General features: G+C 47.2%; 1 protein-coding gene across 4 annotated transcripts in view; it reads right to left on the reverse strand.

Annotated features, from left to right (window-relative positions):
• Positions 1-21,953, reverse strand: part of FGF13 (fibroblast growth factor 13) — a 332,528-nt gene that overhangs the window by 248,595 nt on the left and 61,980 nt on the right. The window contains exon 1 of one of the 4 annotated variants that reach the window (XM_087749070.1): positions 10,595-10,939. The exons of 1 other annotated variant lie outside the window; for it this stretch is intronic. In XM_087749070.1, the coding sequence (XP_087605196.1) occupies positions 10,595-10,643 (49 nt within the window). In that variant the 5' untranslated portion in view covers positions 10,644-10,939. Of the gene's footprint in view, positions 1-9,899; positions 10,006-10,594; positions 10,940-21,953 lie in introns of those variants that run through there. 2 more of the 4 variants (XM_087749069.1, XM_087749068.1) reach the window with 2 other exon arrangements.

The raw sequence follows: 21,953 nt of genomic DNA on the forward strand, positions 1-21,953 counted from the left end.
AAATGTTTAAACCCTGAACGTTGACATGAAACAGAACTGACGATTTTCACAGCTCTGCATAGTCCTGCTCTCCTCTGCATTCATTGCTGCCACTTAAATCAAGTATCCTAAACAAGAACATCTACTGTTCTTAAATGCACTACTAAGAAAAAGTACAATTTTACCTTCCTCCTGTCTTCTGTGCTGTTCCCTCCTTGTATATGAGTTACTGCATGAGTATCCACCAAGCTTTCACCCCTTTCCATTGCCTACTACTTGAATACCCTATATGAAAAGACTATTATTTATACCAGTTTGTTACTCCCAACATCCCAGAAATCATGCAATAGAAATTCCTCTGAAAGGCACAATTATAAAACCAAATCTTAAGAACGGATTTCTGCATTGATATTTTGAAAAGAAAAAACAAACAAACAAACAAAACCCACACCCCCTCTTCCAGCCAAAGAAACCAAAGATGCAGCTTCCCAGTGGCCAAGTAACACAAGCCTGTAAGCTCAACAGGCCAGATACCAACCAAACTCCAACATTAAAATAGACTTATTGATTTATTGGCTGCCCTGGCCAGGAATTATCCTGACACTAGAGGGGAACAGAAACAGGTCACACTTCATCCCAGAAATCTTTTCTCAGCTCCTGGGACTGGTATCACAGTCTTTCTGCTGCTGTAGCCTACCGTTAGGTGATCAAGAAGAGGCTTGCTATTTGATCCCTTTTGACTTATTTCACTTTTACCACCTTCTACTGACTTCCATCAGAATAAATAAAAAAAAAAAAAACAAAAAAAACCCAACAGCATCCTTTCTTCAGAAAGCAAACACAGGGCAGAGGGGGAAGAAGAAAAAAGAAAAGCAGCAAATGAAAGTCGTTCCAGTTCTCCTTGCCCAATCACTTGAAAACAGTTAGCTATTTTTGGCAGGCTCTGAATGTTCAGTCACTGGTATGCAAGATCAGAAGCAAACGTAAAGTAGAGCACATGACAAACCTGCACTGACTGTACATCAGTATGGTTGCAGAGACCTTTCTCCCATTTACAGTCAGAAGAAATATTACGTCAATGTCTGCAGCACGGGGTAGGAGGGAGCACCATGCACTACATGATGGTCTCAAACAATTACAAGTCACGATTCCCCCAGGAAATGCATATGCCTGCAATTCCCACCAATACTACAGCTCCCCAGAATACCACCACATCTTTATTTCGCTGGAAGAGAGACTTTCACGGTTCAGGTATTCCAGCTCTGCACCCATAAGAACTGACAATGGCTTGCAGTGGCAATTGGCTCCATCATAGTTTCTTATTCTCTTGCAGCACTCGGAGGAACAAAGTGTCAGTGACAGCAATTTGGAGCACTGTGTATAATTACAATTAAAAAATTTAACATTTTCGAGGCAGCACTGTAGCACAGCTTGGGCAGGTTGAGATACGACAGCAACATAAGAAATTTGTATGTCTATTGAACATAAAAGATAGCTGTACAGAAATTCACAGCAGATGTAAAATCCAAAGAAAAAAATGTTTCTACGTAAGCAATTTGACAGCACATTGACAATGTGTGGAAGTAAATCCAGCCTAAGTTACTTGAACAAACATTGTGGCCAGTACCAGTGAACTACATAGAGATGCAAGGGCGGGGGGGGGGGGGAAGGTGCCTACCACCTTCTTAGATTTTGATAACTCCTGAAAATATGGCTGAAAAAATAAAACCAGAAGCAAGCTCTCTCTCCACTTGTGTGTCTGCTGGGCAGGTAAGAGAGTATTTGAGACTGGCGTGAGCAGATGACGTGCTGCAGATCACCTGGAGCTCATTCTGCAACGCTCCCTACTCCTCCCAGCTGTCTTCCCTCTCCTGTTAAGCTTTCCTTTCTGGTTCTTTCATACTTTCTTTCCATTGTATCTTTCTTATTTTAGGCAAAAAAAAAAAAAAGTCCTGCGCTTTTTCTCTTCATTTAACAAAAATCAGAAACACTTCTAAAATTTGAGGGAAAAGTCACCTCCAACAGAAGAGAAAAAACTCCGAGGATTCAATACACAAAATGAACAGAAAAAACAAACAAAACTAGATTAGAGCTAATTACTACTGGATTTGCAAACATAGGCTACGGCGGGCAGGGAAAAACTGTTCAGAACTCCTAAACTTCTATAATGAAACCAAGCGTGTGAGTAAAACCTGTATGAACCTCCTGGAACCGGAGAGCTCACGGCCATCACCTCCTTCTTCTGCCTGAGGAGCTGAAGTCCCAGGTGAAACCACTGACACAACAGGAACGGCCACCTTCTTCCAGGAGAAAGAGGGCATTTTCTGTTTAATTCCATTCACTTGGCCCATTCTAATGAGAAGTGCAATTAGCAGGTTACCTTCGTCATCAGAAGTCGAGGCTGAGCCATAACGGCCTCCTTCTGTCACCCTGGCATCGTGCAAGTTGAACTCTGTGTGGGCGCCCAGGTGTCATCAGCAGGGCCCTTTGTGAGGTGAGGCCAGGGCTGCCCTGAGCCAGACACAGCTGGTTCCCGCTGGTTCCCGCCAGTTCTGGCTGGTTCCAGCCAGTTCCCCAACAGCCCCACTGCAGGGCACAGCCGAGCCCAGCAGCAACACTGGTGGTGCCTCTGGGAAAGCGTGTTGGAGACAGGGAAAAACGCTGCCCGGCAGGGAGGAGTGAGGGGAAACATGTGAGAAACAGCCCTGGGAGCACCAGGGCCAGTGAAGGAGGAGGGGAGGAGGTGCTCCAGGCCCCCGAGCAGGGATTTCCTCGCAGCCTGTGGGGAGACCACAGGGGAGCAGGTGGGTATTTCCTGAGGGAACCGCAGCCCATGGAGAGCCCCCGCTGGAGCAGGTTTACCCTGAAGGTCTGCAGCTCGTGGGAAGGACCCAAGGGAAAAGTGTCAGGAGGAGGGAGTGGCAGAGGGGAACTCCTACAGACTGACCACAACCCCCGATCCCCATCCCTGCTGCGTTGCTGGGGCTGGGGGAGGAGGTACAGGCGTTGGGAATGGAGTGAAGTTGAGCCTGGGGAAAAAGAAGGGGAGCGGGGAAGGTATTTTAGTTTTTGTCTTTATTTTTCACCATCCAACTCTATTTTAATCAGCAATAAATTAGTTTTTCCGAAGTCGAGATTGTTTTGCCCATGACAGTAATTAGCAAGTGATCTCCCTGTCTTTATCATCCTGACCCATGAGCTTTTCCATCTTGTTTTCTCCCCGTCCTGTTGAGGAGGGTGAATGACAGAGGGGCTGGGTGGGTGGCTGGCAGCTGGCCACAATATGTTTTCTATGTCCCTCTTGGCACAGGATGTTTTAAGGGGATGGAGGAGGAAGAACATTAGAAAAATAATCACATGGGTACTACCTCTACTGCTGATGAAATCCCACATCTGTGTTGCCAGTCTCAGTTGTTAAAGCTTACATGAAGAGGGAGACAGAAGCCCACCAGAGCGGCACAGCAATGCTATTGGATTCCCCGTGCTGCCATCTAAGAGTGATGTACAGAGGTGAAGCAGTCACTTTACAAAAGCCAGCAAATGCCCATGGACCACTCAGGTCAGACGAGGATTACACACTGCGTAAGTTTGATCTGATCCCACTAAGACAAATTTGTCCTAAATCAGGTGGTAACTAAAATCACATGTGTCAAAAATACCAAGTATTGGTTAAACAATTTATTCATAAAGCAACCACAGAGCCTTATAGCAATTATGTCAAGCCTCAGCTGAAAAGCATCTAGAGATTACTTGGACCACAGAACAGAGTAATCTCTATAAATACACCTTCATCTCAGCTATAGTCACAACCACAGCATCAAAGGTAATGAACCACCACTAGTTCGGATTTAGTTGATCTTGAACGACGTACGCGTGGTGCAACCCAGACCAATGGCAATTCAATTGCTATTTCAGGAATATCTCTTCTCACTTCATTTCGGTCCCTCTCCTCCCTCCCACCTCAGAGTGATGCTCTAATTATTCAAACAATGTAAGCAGCATTCAATCCATGCCAGCCCTTTCTTCCTTTAGCACTGACCTTGCCTTATACATCACTCTCACAAAACTAATTAAGTGGAGAACAGTCTCACTTTACGCTCTCTTCATGAAAACAACTGAATTGTTACCTGCCTGAGGGTGCAATTCAAATTATTTTCGCCTTCATTTCTCTCAGCAAAACAATACAAATATTGAGCAAGAAACCAGACCAGCCAATTCAAGAAAACCCTTTACCCAAGTTACCACACAAAAAAAATGAAAGTATTATTGTAAATAACATACTCCTTTAGTTGTTTCATTTTGTTTTTTAACATATGTCTCTTCATGTAAGTTTGGTCAAGACATGTTTTGGGAAAAGTGGGGAATTTTGTTAGGCTAACAGACATAGTTAAGGAAAGAAAATTAATGTTTGGGACACACAGACCCTAGAGCCAGGCTCAACTAAAAAGAATCCAAGTGGCTAGGAAAGCTTCAGTCCCACAAAATAGACCTGAAACTGCTGAATCTGTAAAAGCATCCCCAACTAAATCATACAAAAAACATGCACCTCTAGTCTCAGGGTAATCAACAGAGCAATTCCTCTCCAATACACATTAACTCACAAAGATCTTGGTCTGAAAATACTTAGCTGTAGGTCATCTAGGATGGGAAGCTTCTCCTCCCAGATGTGCAAATGTTTTGTTTGTACACAGGACTGACCGCACATCTAGATTCACAGAAGATTTTATAAAAGCATGGATTCACTGCTTGCAGGGAAGAGACTGAGGCACAGGATTTGCAACATCTTTGCTCCTGAGGAAGTGGTTCGTATTAACTCCGGAGCCATCTCTTTTCCTAAATACACTATAGCAATAACACACAATGAGGAACAGAGGAAGAAAATTAACATTCATTTGACCCAAGACCACACTGCAGCACAAAATTCCCGAAGCGTAGGGGTAAGACCAATGCCTTGCAGGAAATCACAGTAAATGGCACAAATAGTTTTAATGACAAGTCTCCAGCATATTGTGGGTGGCCACAGACCAGCGATGCCAGAAGCCTGAGCCATACAAATTCTTATGCATCTGCTATGGATGCTGGTACTCAACCCTGTGCAGCCCCCTGCAATGCTCTGTGGGGCTACTCATCCCCCAGGCTTCATCTGCCTGGGAGTTTTTCCTTTGAAGATGAGATTTGGCATCTGCCAAGAAGCAACTATTACTAAGTTCTCCTCTAGAAGCAAAAAAGATGACTGTCTTTTACTACCTTCCATCCAACACGAGTTCTTTGCCATGGACAGCAGCCATATGAGAACCAACAGTATCACAAACCCCAGAGTTTGGAGCTTGTCCCTAAAAATACTGCCTTAACGCGGGTTTCGTCAGCTAACACTGAAAACCATTACAGAGCATCAGCACGAATGTGCTGGTGCCTTGATCTCAAAGGCCACTTCCATTTTCTAATTGCTGGTGTTTTACCAGCAGATGTCCAGGACCACCGTCTAGGGATTTAGAGGGAAACATGCTTCTTTTATAAATGTATCTTTTATAAAGAATTACTGTAGTTTGTGGAATCAAAATCAGTCACAGATAATGAGTCATAACAGGAGGTAGTTACTGTAAATATTCCAAGCATGGGCACATTAACAACCACCCACTAATCAGAGGCAATGTCACAGGCAGACATAGAGAACTCCCACTGGTGTCAATAAGAATTTTGAATGGATCAGGACCTCAGCCAAGCGCTCAGTATCTATTGTAACCTGCAGCATTAATATCCAGGATGGGGTGGGTCGCGCCTCAGATTTTGGCTGTCGCTTTCCAGTGGGCGATGCAGGCATCTATTCAAAGTGGATCTGCAATCTCAGATTTCAGACAGGAGGCACAGAGCTTTCTAATGTGAAGTGAGCAAAATAAAACCATTGAGTTTAACTACTCATTCTTTAGTGTCATTAAACGTTTATGATACAAACACAAGTTCTGACACGTAAGTCAATAGCACCAATTGACCACAATAAGACGGAATCTACTGCTGGCAAACATCTGCCTGAACGGAGACTGAAGTTCGTATGTCAAACTGCGGCTGCTGGTGAAGTTTGCTGGGGCTTTTTGTCTGGGATGCAAGAGAATTGGCACCCAAACTTCTGGTAAAAAGACAAAGAAATGCCCTGCCTCCCACCTGAGCTGGCCAAGCAGCAGATAAGGGTGCAAGCACCGTGCTCCCTTCCCCCTTCTCACATGGGTCTGCACTTGCTGCTAATTTTGATTCAGTGGACTCAGACCAAGACATGGTCAGCTTACACGTTGCCTCTGCACTGCTCTTCTTCAGTCCCTGAAGTAAGTTACTTTCTCATGATTCAGTACTATAGAAATATAACTGTTGAGATCAGCTTCTTTATTCTTGTCAGCTTTTCTACAGACCTTTCAATCATAAGCTGCATTATACTATATTCCCATAAATCCAGGAAAAGCAGTAATAGATACCTCAAAATTCTGACTTCTATTTTTCCTGCCAAGTGCTTTGTTTTCTGCTGTCACTAAATTAGAATAGTACCTATACTTTCAAAGTCTTCACCCTTACTGTCACTATTTCAATACACTCTTCTCAGATTAGAAGCTATCAGCTTCAAAAATACTCCTCCTATTTTGGTTTCTGGAGAAGAAAATATACTCTGCATTTTCTCACTGCTTATGGCTGAGGTTATCAGATTCTGGGCAAAGCTATCAAAGTTTCTTGCAGTGAGAGCATGGTGACAGGAAAAGATCACCCTGTGTCTGCCTGGATGGGGAAGGCAACAGTACATAATCCAATTGGTAAAAAGAAAAACAAATGCAGATGAATCCATTCCTCGGATTTAGTTTCAGATTCTCTGCTCTTGACTTTCCTTGGAGGAGCCACACAAATTGCAAAGCAGCCTCTGGAAAGAGTCTGGCTGTAATACCAGACGGCACGAGCTCTTTAACGCCCAGATCCAAAGTACAAGGATTTCAGCAGGTCTCAGCTCACTTTCTAATGCCTATATTCTCCTAGTCCCCACGCTTCTCCCCCAGATAAAAGGTTATTCAAATATTTCATGCAAAAGGGGTTGCGTTGATACAGCCCCAAGGCTCGCTGGGGACACTGGACATACTCTTCTCAAACTGCAAAGCAAAAGCTTTTTGAGGGAGGATCGGGGAAAGTCACCTGTCCTGCCACACACGTGGCTCTCCGCACACCAGCTACGCGGCAGGACAAGAACCCGACCGGTGGGAACTGCGCTGCTGCCACTGGGAACGTACCTAGCGGTATTTCTTGAGCACATAACTAACCTCCATTGAAGAAGAGCTGCTACCAGCCATCAGACGACCACTGCAGGGTGCTCGGCTGTTGTTATCGAGATCCTCGTACCGCTGCTAAGCCCAGAGAGAGCGCGAAGCGAGAAGAGACACGGGAACCTGCCCCATGCTTGAAACCACCAACACAGCTGGGACAAGGCTGCTCTCCAAAACAACCCGCTTGCTACCACAAACAGCTACCATGCTCGAGCAGCAGCGCTGCCCATCTGCCTTTGTGAGACAGCTTGGAGGCTGCCTGGGCTTACAGTATCCTGCAGCTCTCTGTCACTCACACAGTTAAAAAAACAATAAAGAAAAAAAAATCAATGCCATAATCTTATACATATACATTCACGGTTAATGCAGCGTTTTGCACAAAGTAAAACATCCCTGACTTCATTATGTTAATCCATAAGCTTTATTTAGATTGGGATACTTAATTCTCAAACATCCACAGCCAGTTTTAAAAACAGCCAAATTTTGAGCAGAACAGTTACCATTGGGTTTTCTAGGCAGGACTTATAAGTGGGGCCAACAAACTCTGAAGCGAGCCATTACTTTCCTCTTTGGCTTAAGAAAAGACAGAAACACCACCACACACCCCCACCCCAATTTCTTTAAAAATAGATTTTGGTACTTCTGTTACACCTGCACAACTCCAGTGACACCACCACAGGCTTTAGGAGAGAGGGTAATTTAACTGAAAATACCCATTGCAAGACAGAACTACTTGCACTGGATTGTGCTGATTCCTACCAAAATCTATAGCCTTTCGAGGTTCTGTATAAATCAGGCTTTTCTACAAAGACCCACCCCAAAAGCTGGGGGTAGAAAGTGCCATTCGACAACTTACAAAGTAGCTCCTTCCATTAGGGCTGAATATGGCCCTCCCCAAGTTCTGTAGAGGACTGCAGCAAAGTCTCATCTCATGCCTGACCCTGGAATGCGTAAGAAAGCTTCAGGAGTAAGAAAGGCTTACACTGTTCTTACTAACAAAGTACTCCACATTTATTATGCAAATATAGCCCTAGGACACCTGCATTTACATCAGGTATTAAAATTACATCATATATCTTAAAAAAATGTGGGGTACGTGAACATATCAATTGCTACTCTCATACGAAACCTGATTGCATGGTTCTCTGAGTGGTTAACTAACTCAAAAGCATACTGGCTTCTGTCAGGACTGAAGTATACCCAGGGCCACAGCACGGCTGCAGAAATATGCAGGACATGGTATCCCAGCCTTTCCAGACAAATTACTGTTTCATTGCATAAAAAACAAAGCAAAACAAAAACCTAGCCTGTTTTTACTATGGCTAGATCCAAATTAAACGTTCCCACTAAGAGCGATAATACTCACAATCACCAAAAGAAAATTCAGGTGATTCAGAGGAAAAAACATTTCCTATTTTAGTCTATGACACAAGACGCTAAAGAAGGCCATACAGCCTATACACTAACTGGTAAATACTACCCTCCTTACCGCTGTACCTAGACTCTTTTTAAAAGCATATTTTCACAGATCGTAACCATCACTCACTTTTCTACAGCAGTACCAAACCACCTCCCTCGTGCACGTACCGGCTCCTCCTGCTGTATCTAAAACTGCCTCTTTACTTTGTGATAACGGAGAAAGTTTTTATACGAGCGTACCAGCATCTCTTGGATGCAGAGTATGAGCGTCAACTCTTTTTCTTGGGATTCTCGGAATACACACCTTCTGGTACACTGTCACCACAGGAATCAAAGCCTTGCGTGTCTAAGCCGTTACTGACTCATTAACAGCAGATACAAATGCCTTTGCCCCACTGTTTTGAAATACACATCCCAAAACCTATACACAGGCACCTTCCAACATGAAGTTGAAACGTCATTAAAACTTGTAATCATAGCACAAAATGGAATATGTAAGTCTGATTTGCAAAACAAGCTTTCAAGCAAGTATAGCACAAGTATGGCAAATCCTTCTTGTGTAGGATTATAACACTGCTCTAAATCATGCAAAATAATTCCTCAGAAAGGCAGGAATCTTTTGTTCTGCATTGCTTAATAAATTATTTAAAGAGCATTTTAGTGAATAAGGCCACTATAGAAAAAATACTCAACATCAAAGAAAATAACGTAAAGACAAAAAAATATTTATTCAGAAAATGTAAGGTTTTGCAATGCATCTGAATGGTGAACTTTATTTTGTTGTTGTGAAAAATAAAAAAAAAATTGATGAAAATGCTAAGGTTTTGAACATAAGACATAACATAGTTAGAACTGGAAAGACAGAGTTAGGGGAAAAAAGAACATAGAAAAACGCCAAAACCAAAAAAGGTCTCAAAAATCTAGCGTTAAACACAAACTTTCACAATCAAGAAACCAAAAAGTTTTGAAAAAGGAATAGAAAGGATGAATTATTTTGATTTGGCCTCTCAGGCTGCTAAAAAAGTAAATGACAGAAAAGTGCCTGTTACATTGTATAAAACTAGTAAAAAGGGAGCAGGTTTTTCCTCTTTCGGGGAGGCCCCGAGCATGCCCTTCACCGGGGCGTCCCACCAGCCCCAGCCTGCCACAGAGATGGACGTCTGAGCAGATACACAGATTTCTCTACAAATACACAGAAAAACTACTTACTGGAGATACACCCAGCGCGCACACACGCACACCAGCTGCTCCCCAGACGGACCCCACCGCCCCGAGCGCGGGGAGCGCCGCGGGGCGAGCTGCGCGGGCAGGGGGGCCCGTCCGAGGCGGGCAGAGCCGCCTGTGCCTGCACCCCGCACCCCCGGGCATGCACCCCCGGAGAGGGCCGCCGGGCGTGCACCCTGCCCCCCCCCCCCCGCCAGGCACCCCCGGCCGGGCACCCCGCGGCCGGGGCCGGGGGGCAGCCCCCCGTGCTCAGCCCCGGCCGGGGGGCGTCCGCATGCACCCCTCGGCCCCGGCGGTGCCCCGGCCCCGCGTCTCCATGGCGATGGCTCCCCGCTCCCGCACGCCTCGCCCGGGGCCGGGGCCGCCTGCAGCGCCGAGCACCCGCCCGGCCCGCGGCGGGGGAGGCGGCGCGGCCGAGCCGGCTCCCCCCGGTGCCCGTGGGGCGGGGGGGGGGGGAGGTGGGCACTTACTTTCGCCGGTGCCGCAGTGAGCCGGCCCCCCCCCGCCCCCCCGCCGTGCCGGGGTGCCGGTGCAGCGCCCCGCACGCCGGGCACCGATTCCCCACCCACGCCCGGGGTCCCCCGAGCCACGGACTTTCACCGGAGCGGTGCGTCCCCCCCTCCGGTCCGCGGTCGGGCCGGGGAGCATGCTGTTTATCGGAGCGGCTGCGCCTGCCTTACCCTTGGAAGCATCTTTCTCTTCTTTGGGCTTGATCACCTTCCCGCTCATAGACCCCAGCTTGGGTGGGAAAATCCCCGGGAGCGTCGCGGATTCCGGCTGGACCCAAAGAAACCTCGGGCGGGGGGCAGCGTGCGTGCGTGTGGGGGATCCTCTACGCCGAAAAGGCAGAAATAACACCAACAGAAGGGGAGGGGAAGGAGGAAAAAAAAAAAAAAAAATATTCAGGAGCCGGCGAGCTGCCCGCTCCCCGGCGCGGTGCCGCCGCGGTGCCTGCGGGCGCGGAGCGGGGCGGTGAGCGGGGGGCTCCGGCAGCCGCAGCACCGAGCCCCTGCGCCGCTCGCCGTGCCGGAGACAAAAGCGATTTTCTCTGTGTCTGCCTGGCCCCGGCCCCCTCCTTCCCCCCGCCTCCCCGGCTCTGCCTCCCCTCCCCAGGGCCAGAGAAGCGCAGCCGGTCCTGGAAGTCCCACCGACCGGGGAGGGCGGGGGGGTACCGTGAGTTGGGGAGGGGAGGCGTTGAATTTTTGCTTGGCTGTCTTGGTTTTTAGGTTTGGGGGTTTGGTTTTTTTTTTCGCATCCTCTCCTAATAATAATGGGATGGAGCAGCAGAGCTGCAGCCGCGGATGGGAGGAGGAGGACGCGAGTCCCCGGCACTGCAGAAGAGGCGGCAGGTTTACGCTCGCCGGCAGCAAGGAGGGCTGGAGCCAGAGCTGCCCCCCCCCAGCCCCCGGAGCCGCGCATTCCCGTCCCCATCACCCAGCCCGGGCCCCCATGAAACGGTACCGGGGGGGGGCACGGGGGACAAGGCGCATCCCTGCTGCCCTCCAGCCCCGGGACGGTGCCCCAGCGCCGGGCTGGGGGTGGCACAGCCCCGGCCTGCCCTCCCCCGGCGGAGCCGCTCCCACGCCCCCATCCCACAGCGGGGAGGCTCCGGTCCCGGGGCTGTGGCCCCCGGCATCGCCTGGTGCAGAGCCCGGCAGCCTGTTGCTGCCGCCGCGGGAGTGCGGAGAGCCGGGGGACACTGGGGGGGGGGGGGACACGGAGGGAAAATGGGGGCAGCGGGCTCCCTTTAACCGAGGAACACGCAGAGCCTGCACCGTCCCGCTCCCAGCCTTGCTGCTCTGCCCGGGGGTGCGGGACGGGGCTCACACCCCTCCCTGCCTCTCCCCCATCTCCTCTCGAGGAGGAGGAAGGGACCCCCAAGAGCAGCCGAAGCTCCTCTCACCTGTGCGACAAAACCACCGCCCCCCCCCCCGTCCCCTTCGCTGGGGGCGAAACTTCCTAGGAGCGGGGCCGCTGTCGGGGGAGGGAGCGCGGCTGGCGGCCGCCCGTCCTCGGCCCCCGCGGGGACGCAGGGAGGGCGGCCGGGGGAAACCCGATGCAGCCGGCGCCCCTTGGAGCCTGGCCCCGCTCGGCAGCGCCCGAAATAAAGTGCTGGGAAGGGCGAGCCGCGAAGTGCCTGGGGGAGCCCCTCGGTGCGGCAGCCGGACTCCCCCAACACCCCCCAAAAATGGCCTGTTTGGAGGGGGGGGACACACGATAGACTTCTCCAAGACCAGCAGGGAACAGGGCAGGGCTGGGCATCCCCTCGGGGAAGGCAATATGAGCAGGTCACGGCCCTCCCCGTGACTTCTGGGCGCTGCCCCCCCCCCCGCCAACGCGCCCGCAGATGCAGCCCCCGCAGCGGGGAGCCGGGGGTCTCCGGCCCGGCCTGAGAGGCGGCAGCCGCCGGGGCCGCTATTTTTAGCGGAGCCGAATTCCTCCCCCCTTCACCCTCCCTTCGCTCCAGCCCAGCACCGGGGACAGCTGAAGGCAGATCGGCTTACTGTGGCCTTGCTCCTGCCCCGGCTCCTCCAGCCCCAGCCGAAAGGCGGGTGGGCTGCCAGGAGGCAGGACATCACCTGGGTGAAGGAGGTGATGAGCCACAGCTGCTGGCCCACAGCATGGGGTAAAGTCCCATTCCCGCCTCACTCAGGTGGCTGTAGGTCAGGTGTGATTAGGAAAATCAGGGCTGTTTAAGCTAAGACCGAAGAGCCGGGAACAAAGCAACCACTTGGAAGACTTGCACTTTTTAAATGACTTTCTCCTAAGAAACGCACAAAGCACAAAACTGAACCCCAAGTCCTCCAGCAGAGCTCCTCCAGACCTCCACACATCTGTCTGCACCATGAACCACCTCTGCTCTGTTTCTGGAACCAAGGAATTGTCCTGGCAGGGTCGGCTTTGCTTCATGGAGATTCACTAAGCCCTCTGATGATAGCGGACTTAGGCTGCTCTCAATATAAGGCTGTTTTACTTGAGCCTTTTGTGTGATTTTCTTTTTAACACTTCAGAGACCTGCCAGGAAGATGAAAAACTTGGGCTTTCTCTTGGCTGTTTCTCTCCAGTCGAACTTGGACAACTGAAACCAGAGAGTTGGGCGTGGAGGAGTGGGGAAGGGGAGATTCTGCAGCTGAGCCAGCGTTACCAGCAGGAGCTGGTGAGCCCCAGCAAGGAGATCTCAGCTGTCCAATGCAACTTACCTAGACCCTGATTTTCAAAGGCACTTGCTGTGACTTTGATGAGAGTTACAGGCAATTCCCACTTCTGGTCGGAGGTCTTTCCAGCACCAGAGGTCACTGATAAACGCTGTACGTAGTACCGACAGTGATCTTACATTAGCCATTCTCACCTTTGCCAGGAGATCTGTTAAATTTTACAGGAGCAGTTATTACATTGACCAAATGAGGCCTCTACACTCTAACTAAACATTGGAAGGAGGCAGCAGCTCAGCAGTTGCAGAGGAACTTACCTGCTGGTGGGCAGAGAGCTTACCCTGCTGCTTTGAAACGAGTTAGTTTTTCCCCTTACTAGTTTGCCAGGCTTAGAAGTGTCAGTTAAAACAGTAATAAAATATGGTGTTATGCATGCAAAATATAAGGGGATTTGCATGAAGGCTTATTGCAGCCTGCGTACAGTTTGCACAGCCTTTACTTTTAAAGCTACCTTGATAGCTCAAGTATTCTAGTGGAGAGGGCATTATTTGGGGCTGGGACACTGACTTAAGTCTTCAGATTCCCTCGTCAGCTCCTCGCTTTGATGTGAGCATCTCTGGATTTGGGGTAAATCACGTAAGGTCTGGCTTTGCAATAAAATTTTGTTAACTAACTCACAAATATTTAAACATGAATCTGAGCTTTAGTATCTCTGTACATCACTTTCCCAACTATAGTAGGGAAAAGTGTCACCTCATTGCTTTGCAGCTATAATACTGGAAGCTGAGAAGCACTCGGCTGCTGTGGTGACAGAGCTGATACGCAACAAGCTACATACCGCAGCCAGGCTTATGCAGAAATGTACCTATACATGGCTCTGACACAGGGCTTGCACCTCTCGCTGACAGCATTCTCTGGGTTTCTGAATCAGAAACAATTTCTGCCCCTCCAGATAAATCAGATATCCAGAGGAAGAAGATTTAGTGATGGATACAAAGAAGTCTGATGTGTCTTGTGCAAATGCTGTTCAGGTGTTCCCTATCCACCTGAGTGGCTAGGGAGGGTTTAAATTCAAGACTCTCTTTGGTGGGGAGAGCACAATTTAAAGTCAAATATAGTAAATTGCTCTAAATACACGCTTTTCATGGTCCTCCCAAGATTGTGATGGAGTCATCTAAGCTGAGTGGCAACAAGCCAGCACCAACAGTTGAAGCATCGTCTATACCCTTCTATGATTCCTGAACTCTCCTGCCCAGAGGGACAAACGCGATTGCCCCAAGCACAGCAAGGTCTCCGCAAGCTCCAAGTGTGAAGTGAAACGCGAGGCTTTTCCAGCAGAGAGACACAGGCAGCAGATCGTATTTGGGCTCTCCGAATACTTGCAGCTCAGGGGCGCTCTCTGGGAAGAGGCGCGGCAGAGCTGACGTGCTGCACGGAGCTGTGCCTCTGCTGAGGGTATTTATTCCCCCAGAAACATCTCCCAGAAGGTTCTGACTTGGCACAGGCTGGGATAAGTCGGGTATCATTTACAATCTGAAATTGTAAACTGTAAGTGCCTTTATACAACGTAACTATTGCTGCTTAATGTCCAATAGCTGTACGGTTTGTCCATAAAACACATACTCAAGTCACGAACATGCTTTTCCTACCCTTGTAAAATATCTATAGAGACATATATCCCCCGAGGAATTCTGGAACTCACATAGATACGGTAGCAGCATAGCTCCTCAGTGTACTTTTTCCTTTGTTCTTTGGCTTATTCTCAAGTTGAAATTTTCTCTTTTCTGCAGGCAGTGGTTTGTAAAAGGTCCAGATTCTGCTCTTTTATGTAGTGGGAATTTTACATTATGCCTTTAAAGCAGTCCAGCAAGTTTAAATTAGCTTTGTCATGATGGTTCCTGGTATGTTCCCAGTTAAATCTGCAGTAAAACTCTTCCTTACATTCAGGTGGAGCAGGATTAAGCCTTAAATGTGAGATTCCAGACATGATAAAGTCTCACTAATACAAGTACTTACTCCTCATTTCAAATTATATTTTTGTATTCATGCTGGCATCTAGAGGTATCTATTGTGTTATGATGAAATAAGTAAATGATTAAGTGGGCACGTCTGAAGTTTTGTTGCCGCTGTTTTGTAATGATGCCTATAAAATTGGTCCAAATAAATCCATCGCACACCTCCTTATTGCCTGGCCTGCCACTGTTTTAATTGGAATGCAAGGGCAAATTTCTTTACTAGCAGTTGTGTGCTTCAACAAAACCCACAAAGATTTACAGATGAGAGTAATACTAAATACAGGGCCAAAGCACAGCCTATTCTCTAGCAAGCACATCCTTGTTCTAATGGATGTTTAATTTGGTCCCCACCTTATTTTTACCATTCCTGTTCCTACACAGTCTTTAAGCGCTACACAGAGGATCTTTTTTTGGCAGACAGCTTGCTGTGCAGAATCTTCCTCTTTTTGATTGCCAAAACCCAACTGCTATATGCAAATAGAGTTCCAGCTAATGGATAGTATGGAGATTGCAGTTTAATTTCTCTAAATAATTCAGTCTGATAAACAGAGAAGCCCTAAGCAGACACTAGTGGTAAGGGATAATGACCATACTCACATAGTGAATCTCTCACCTATTTACTATGAATCATTTCAATTAAAATTAATGGACATCAAGCATTCTATGCTGTGACCCTGGCACTTTGGATGGCTTCTCTGGGCTGGGGAACGTGCTCAGCACCTGGGAAATGGAACATCTCACATTGCTATGCAATGATCCCTCCGGCTGATCAAGCTTTGCGAGCTGCAAAGTAAATCCCGATCAAGGCTGCTGGATCGAGCACCACACTGGTGTGAGGCCTCTAGCACTGGAGATCAAAGTCTTCCAGATTATTGAAAGTCGAAAATAGACTGGTCTTGAAGGTCTTTTCTCTCTGCATTTCAGTACATTTGCTAAGCTAGATTGATCACAGTTTACAAAGGTATGCATTTCTATAACAGAGTATAGTATTAGTTTTGGTGTCGAAGTAAAAAAAAAAAAAAATCAAATTCTTCTTACAGCTCTAGAAAAGCCCACAAAGTAGTGCTTTAATATACAAAGACTATATCTTACATGCAATCTCAGAGCTTTGCTCCCAGCTAACAAAGCTTTTAAAGGCTCACAGCAGACCTTGGTTTTAAGTCCTGGATTTACTGAAACTAAAACATCCTGAAATATACCATGAAGTTCTGAAATAAGTGAATTTTGGCAAAATGTGTTTGGGGGATGCTAGTGGTTACACAAATACCACGTGGCAAATGCAATATATGGGAATGCCCAATTATGGGAATCACTGACAGTATTTAACACAATCTATGAAACCTTGAGTCTTGAAATCTTCCTTTAGCAGAAATGTTTACACAGATTTTTATTAAGCCTGGAAAGTCTGAGTAGACCTACAAAAGAAGTTTTCTGTCTCGAAATCCTACCCAGATTACCTCTGGTAGATGATGGCTTGGCCACCTGCCTTTTTTTGAGGTTGTCCCTCTCCTCAAGTTTCGTGAAATGCAACTGTTTGAGAGATCTCATCTCCTTGGCACCAGCAGCACCTATCTGACACCAGAGCCTCTATACATTCACTAACCATTTATCACCAGCACACTAAAACTGAATAACGTTGGAAACACGAAGGATACAGGTTTGCAGGTATATCAGGAGGCAACGTCGCAATGGGAGAATGCAATAAAGGGCCCCGAGTGCTTTCTAGCACTTCTATGTAAGGCCAACACTGGCAGCAGAGGCTGAAGCACTGCATGGTTTAAGGTGTATCGTAGAAGTGCTACCTGCGCACCAGCCTTGAGAAGCAGACAAACAAACTCAGCTTCATGACCCTGAACTGATTCCTTATTTCCTTATATTCCTTATTTGTGCTTTCACAGGTAAATTAAAAGATGTGAGCTTTTGTATGAAGTCTCTCCATATTACTGCTGCCAGGCAGAAGCCAGTGAGGACAGCCATAAACCGGAGATGCCAACGGAGCAGTTAGAGCTGCAGCTGTGCTCTTTACCTTCACCTCATCCAGCATTTCTTAAGTTTGCACGAATGTGTACACATGCACAAAGCAGGTGAAGTTAGGACCTTGCAGAAACGGCAGGCAGGCAGTTCGTTTTCTCTCCCAGGGAGGCAGTGGGGACCATACTCAATTTGAAGAAAGTTGTTACTCGATAGCTTTTGTTAGACACCTGCAGACTGAACTTTTGCAGGTGGAGCGGGAAAAAAAGGGGGAAGCATTCAGTGTCCTAACTGAAACCAGGTGCCTTGATGTCAGAACAGATTTTTGCCCAAGGCCCCTTCTCCAAAGCTGGTGAAAGGTTTGTTACAGAAAGCGTAAAGATGAATGACCCGGGAGTGGTTCTTCTGCTATTCATAGCACAAGTCAAAGCGCGAAGGTAGTCCCACACCCCTCATGAACATAATAACAGGAAGCACAAATCAAACTATGGCTATCGCTCCATACTTTTTACTGTGTTAGGTAAGAGGAAAATGCACTTCTTCACAGAACCCGTCATCCTGCGTGTTGCAGCTTTCCCTTTACAACTCCTTCTGCTACTTGGTCAAGTCTTAAAACTTGAAAGGTTTTGAAGTCGAGCTGGAGCAGGAGCTTTGATGTTTGACTGCGCCAAGCTGCAGACTGGCAGTGTTGGCTGATTGCACTCCAGCCTTTGTGGAGCAGAGAGAAAAGAGTATTTTAAGAAGAGACCGGGGAGGCAAAAAGTGTACGATACCAAATCTGGGCCTGAAATCCAGAGGTAAGCTCAGATGGATGTGAAGTCCAAGTGCAATGGGAGACCTGATGTTAGAAACCTTGGGCCACCTCGGTAATAGGCAGGCAAGTACCTTGATGAGCATTACATGCTTGATCTGAGCCTTCCCTGGAGTTACACCAGTTTCAGACACAGAAAGCTAGTAGAGCAGCAGCAGGAAAAAGAACATACAGCAATATTTGAAAGCAAACTTGCCAAGTAGAGCTCTAACACTATTGCAGGCTTGCATATGCAATGATATCATAGGATAACATTTTTTCATGCCTGACTTTTTCCTTAAGTGTGGTAAAAATTAATCAGTGTTTGATTTGTACAAGCCTGAGAGACAGAGAGAGGAATGTAATGATTAGTTTTTCAGACCTATTTTTGGGCTCAAAGAAATCTAAAAAAACAGTTATGCCTAAAGTTCAGAGTGGATCCTTAAAGGAAAAATGGAAAGACATTAAATTAGTTCAAGAAACTCATCTTAAAAGAAAGTTCTAAGTGTTGCAAGAAGCCTGCAGTGCATAAGGCAAGGTATTTTCTGTTAATTTGAACATTCTCTTATGCACCAAGCAGCGCTAGAATTGTATGGCCACAAAATAAGTTGCTTTCCTCTGTCATGAACCTATTACCCCTCTACTACTTGCTGTTCCTTTCCTGCATGAAACTGTCTTCCCCTTTAAAGCTCTATGCAGTTCATCCCAGATGCCTCAGTTCTCTTTTACTTGCAGCAGTTTTAAGCTGCAGCTGATGGAATTTTTCTAGCATTTCCTTCACTAAGACATGAGCTAGGTTCGGTGCTCACCCAGGATCAGCAGATGAAGCTCACCTATATTACACTGAGCACTTCTGCACCGTTTCTCCTGTTTCCTCTGGTCACGGCACTACGGCCGTGCCACGTGGCTCCGAGGCTTCCCGTTCATTTCCAACTGAGCTGAACTTGTAGCTACCTCATAAACCTCTCACTTGTCTTAATCAGATGGCAGCTGGTATTTCTCATGTGTCAACCAAGTTTTGATCTGAATGACATGCACAGTGCCACGGGTGAGCACAAGCAAAGAAAAGAGAAAGATTTTTCCCTTTTGTTTTTACAGATTTGTTTGGGTCCTTGTGACCCATTAAATTCCCATAGCACAAGGTAGCTGGCTGTGACAGTGGTCTAGCAGCTAGCTTGATCTTTGAGGAGAAGCAAAGCTTTAGCTCTGAAAGTCAAGTATTGCGTGACCTGGAGACTTTTTTTTACAAAGACGACTTGAGGTAAGTTGGGGGATTTGGATTTGTGCAAGGCAGAGCATGTAGCTACAGCCTTTCTCCTTCAAACTGGCATCAAGCACAGGTCCTTGCCTTGCCAGCCCAGGAGGATTCTGCCTGCTCATCCTTTGTAGAAAACCACAAACACTTTAGGAGATGTTCCCTGTTCAAAGAACTGCATTTGGAGGTCATGGCTCTGAAAGGGAAAGAATTTTAAACTGGTTTGCGTGTATCTAAAATCTCTTTCTAAAGCTCCATATGAACTGTGTTGACATAATTGCATTTTTTTTTCCCACTTTTTGCTCTTGCCTCATTTCAAAGCAGTAGCTAAACGGTGCACTCAGATCAGGAATGTTGTACGCAGTAACTGGTATGCACCAACACTTGGCATTTGGGTTGAGGCAGGACTGCACCGGGCTCGGTGCTGGTGACAGCTGGGAAACGTAGCTACAACTTCATTATTTCTTGTCGTGCCATTCTGCTTTGGCCTTTCCCTGAGCCATTGCTAGATACTGTCTTGGAGCACCACTAAGAAACGGTGCTTTCAGGCTCAGCTCCCCATTCCCCATTTCTCTACTCCACAATTATTCGTAGGTGTGCATCCATCCTACTTTCTGGTGACACTCCGATATCTGCAGATATATTATTTATAGCCACAAGATTTGGCTTTCCGTGCCTCCAATCTGAATGCTCCCTCAGCATCTTTTAATAGCTATCGCTATTTTGTATCCCTTTTTGTTTTTTCTCTAGGGAATATGCCAGCAGGGATGGGGCTGAAATCCTTCTGGATCAGGAGCAGAGACAAATGCTGCTCTGTTTGTAAACACTCCAAGGCTAAAATTAGCAGGAGTCAGAAGAAACATCGTTTATAAACTTCAGGCTCCCTGAGCCATCTTGAGGAACGTCACACGCATATCGACACATCTGCTGCCGATTTAAATAGCAACCGGCATTACCTTCCCTCCGTGTGCCCCCGCGGGGAGCGGTGCCTCCAGCGCCCGCCCTACCAGCTGACTCCTCCGCCTGCCGCAGCCCCTCTCCGAGCTTTAGACTCGTCGGCCTAACGACACCACCACAAGTGATCGAGGACATTTTCAGCTGGAGGAACTCTCCAGATCCTCCTGAACACCTTGCAGAAGCTGGAAGAAAAGCCTTGGTCACCCGGAATATTGTCCCACAAAAAGGGGAGGTTTTCAGGGTCTGAGTAAACATTGGAAGACCAGGAAAACCCTCACGGCATGAGCAGTTTTTAAGCAGGCTTGTGCTGTGCAATTTCAAGCTTGAGGGAAAACTAAGCCACAGTGAGCACAGCAGACAACATTGAACGGGGTGGGTAACCCCTACATATGTCCCTCCTTTCAGCAGTTACAGGCAATGGCATATAAAAATGACCTCGGCTGTGTCTGAAGGAAAACACAACAATAGATAAACAGTGGTATGCTCAAATAGCGTGTTCAATACAATCTATGCTTCTCAGAACAGGCTGCCAACCAAATGCCAAACGATCTGAATATATCACATCAACAGTTAAACTCAAGTCTTCGTAGACCCTTAAGTAGCAACCTGGCTTTTTTTGTTTTGCAAAGCACATGAATACGTACAACTACGCATCTAAAGCTTTTTTAAAAGGCACAGCAAAACCATGGCATCTTCTTTTTTGGCCATCTATTGGCTTAACAAGACTGAAGGAGATTAAAATATATACAAAAGAAGTAGGTGATATATTCTAAAGAGAAACAAACAAAAAAATGGTGTTACAGCCAAATAAAGCAAACACCTTTAGAAAATGTCAGAGGCCAGAACAACACTATTTGGAGTTTTATTCAGTGTTGGAGAACATGGTCACTTTTTTTGAAAGTGAAAATTCATGCCCATAAACCTGAGGCTATAGAAGGCACTTACAGAAAGAGCGGATTTTATTTAAGAGAGAAAAACAACTGAACTGAAAAGTATAACTCCTCTCTGCTTTGTGCTACTGGCTCGACACAGGAAAAACAAACATCTTCATCTCCACCAAAGGAATGGAGAGAAGAATTCAGTGAGAAGGGATTGCACCTAGTTCCCGGGCTAGGAGATCTTACTGCGCTTATTCTGTACAACTAATACAGTTGGTAGCACTGCTGAGGTTTTCTTTGAGAAAAAAAGGAAAATATTAAACATGGTGTTTGTAATGAGCAATCAGGATATTCTGGACACATGGCTTTATTAAATACAGCTGCTTACCACCCTCTACCCTACTGCCTGCTCAGTGCTTTTCTCTTCAAGTCATCCCCTGAGCGCAGGGGAGCTGCTCAGAGGGAAAGAGCTTCACACAGTCCTGCCTATAAGGGTTTGCATAGAAAGCATTGACTCTGACGCTTATGACTGCTGTGCACCCCTCCTTTACAGCACTTTCTCTGCAACAGACCCCTGTAACACCATTTGAGAGGCCATCGGTAACAGGGTCTCCAGCATCGTTAGCAGCAGGCACTCTCCTCCTGGGACCCTCCGATCGATCACGGCTTCTCAGGGTGCTGCTGTTGCTGGCCATAGCTCCCCTGCACAGCCTCATGTTATCAGATGCTCTCAATTTAAAAAGTGATTTTTTTTTTTCCTCATTCTTGTCTAATCCTGGATGTTAAGGGCTTCAACCTTCCAGTTTCAACCAATTGTAATCATGGGGCATCCCCTCCACTGCTGTGAAGCACAAAGGACTGGGGTGTGCTCTGCTTCAGCTCCCTCCTGCAGGAAGCACTGTAGGAGAAAACATCACCATGGTGTGAGCGACGCTGCACGGGCAGGCAGCCGATGGCAGAAGCCGTCCCTCTTGCAAAGCCACCGCCAGAAGCAGAGGTGTGATAGGGACTGAACTGCCTC

The sequence above is a fragment of the Nipponia nippon genome, unplaced genomic scaffold (assembly GCF_047370975.1).
Source record: "Nipponia nippon isolate SJK-2023a ecotype South Korea unplaced genomic scaffold, ASM4737097v1 scaffold_12, whole genome shotgun sequence".
NCBI lineage: Eukaryota > Metazoa > Chordata > Aves > Pelecaniformes > Threskiornithidae > Nipponia > Nipponia nippon.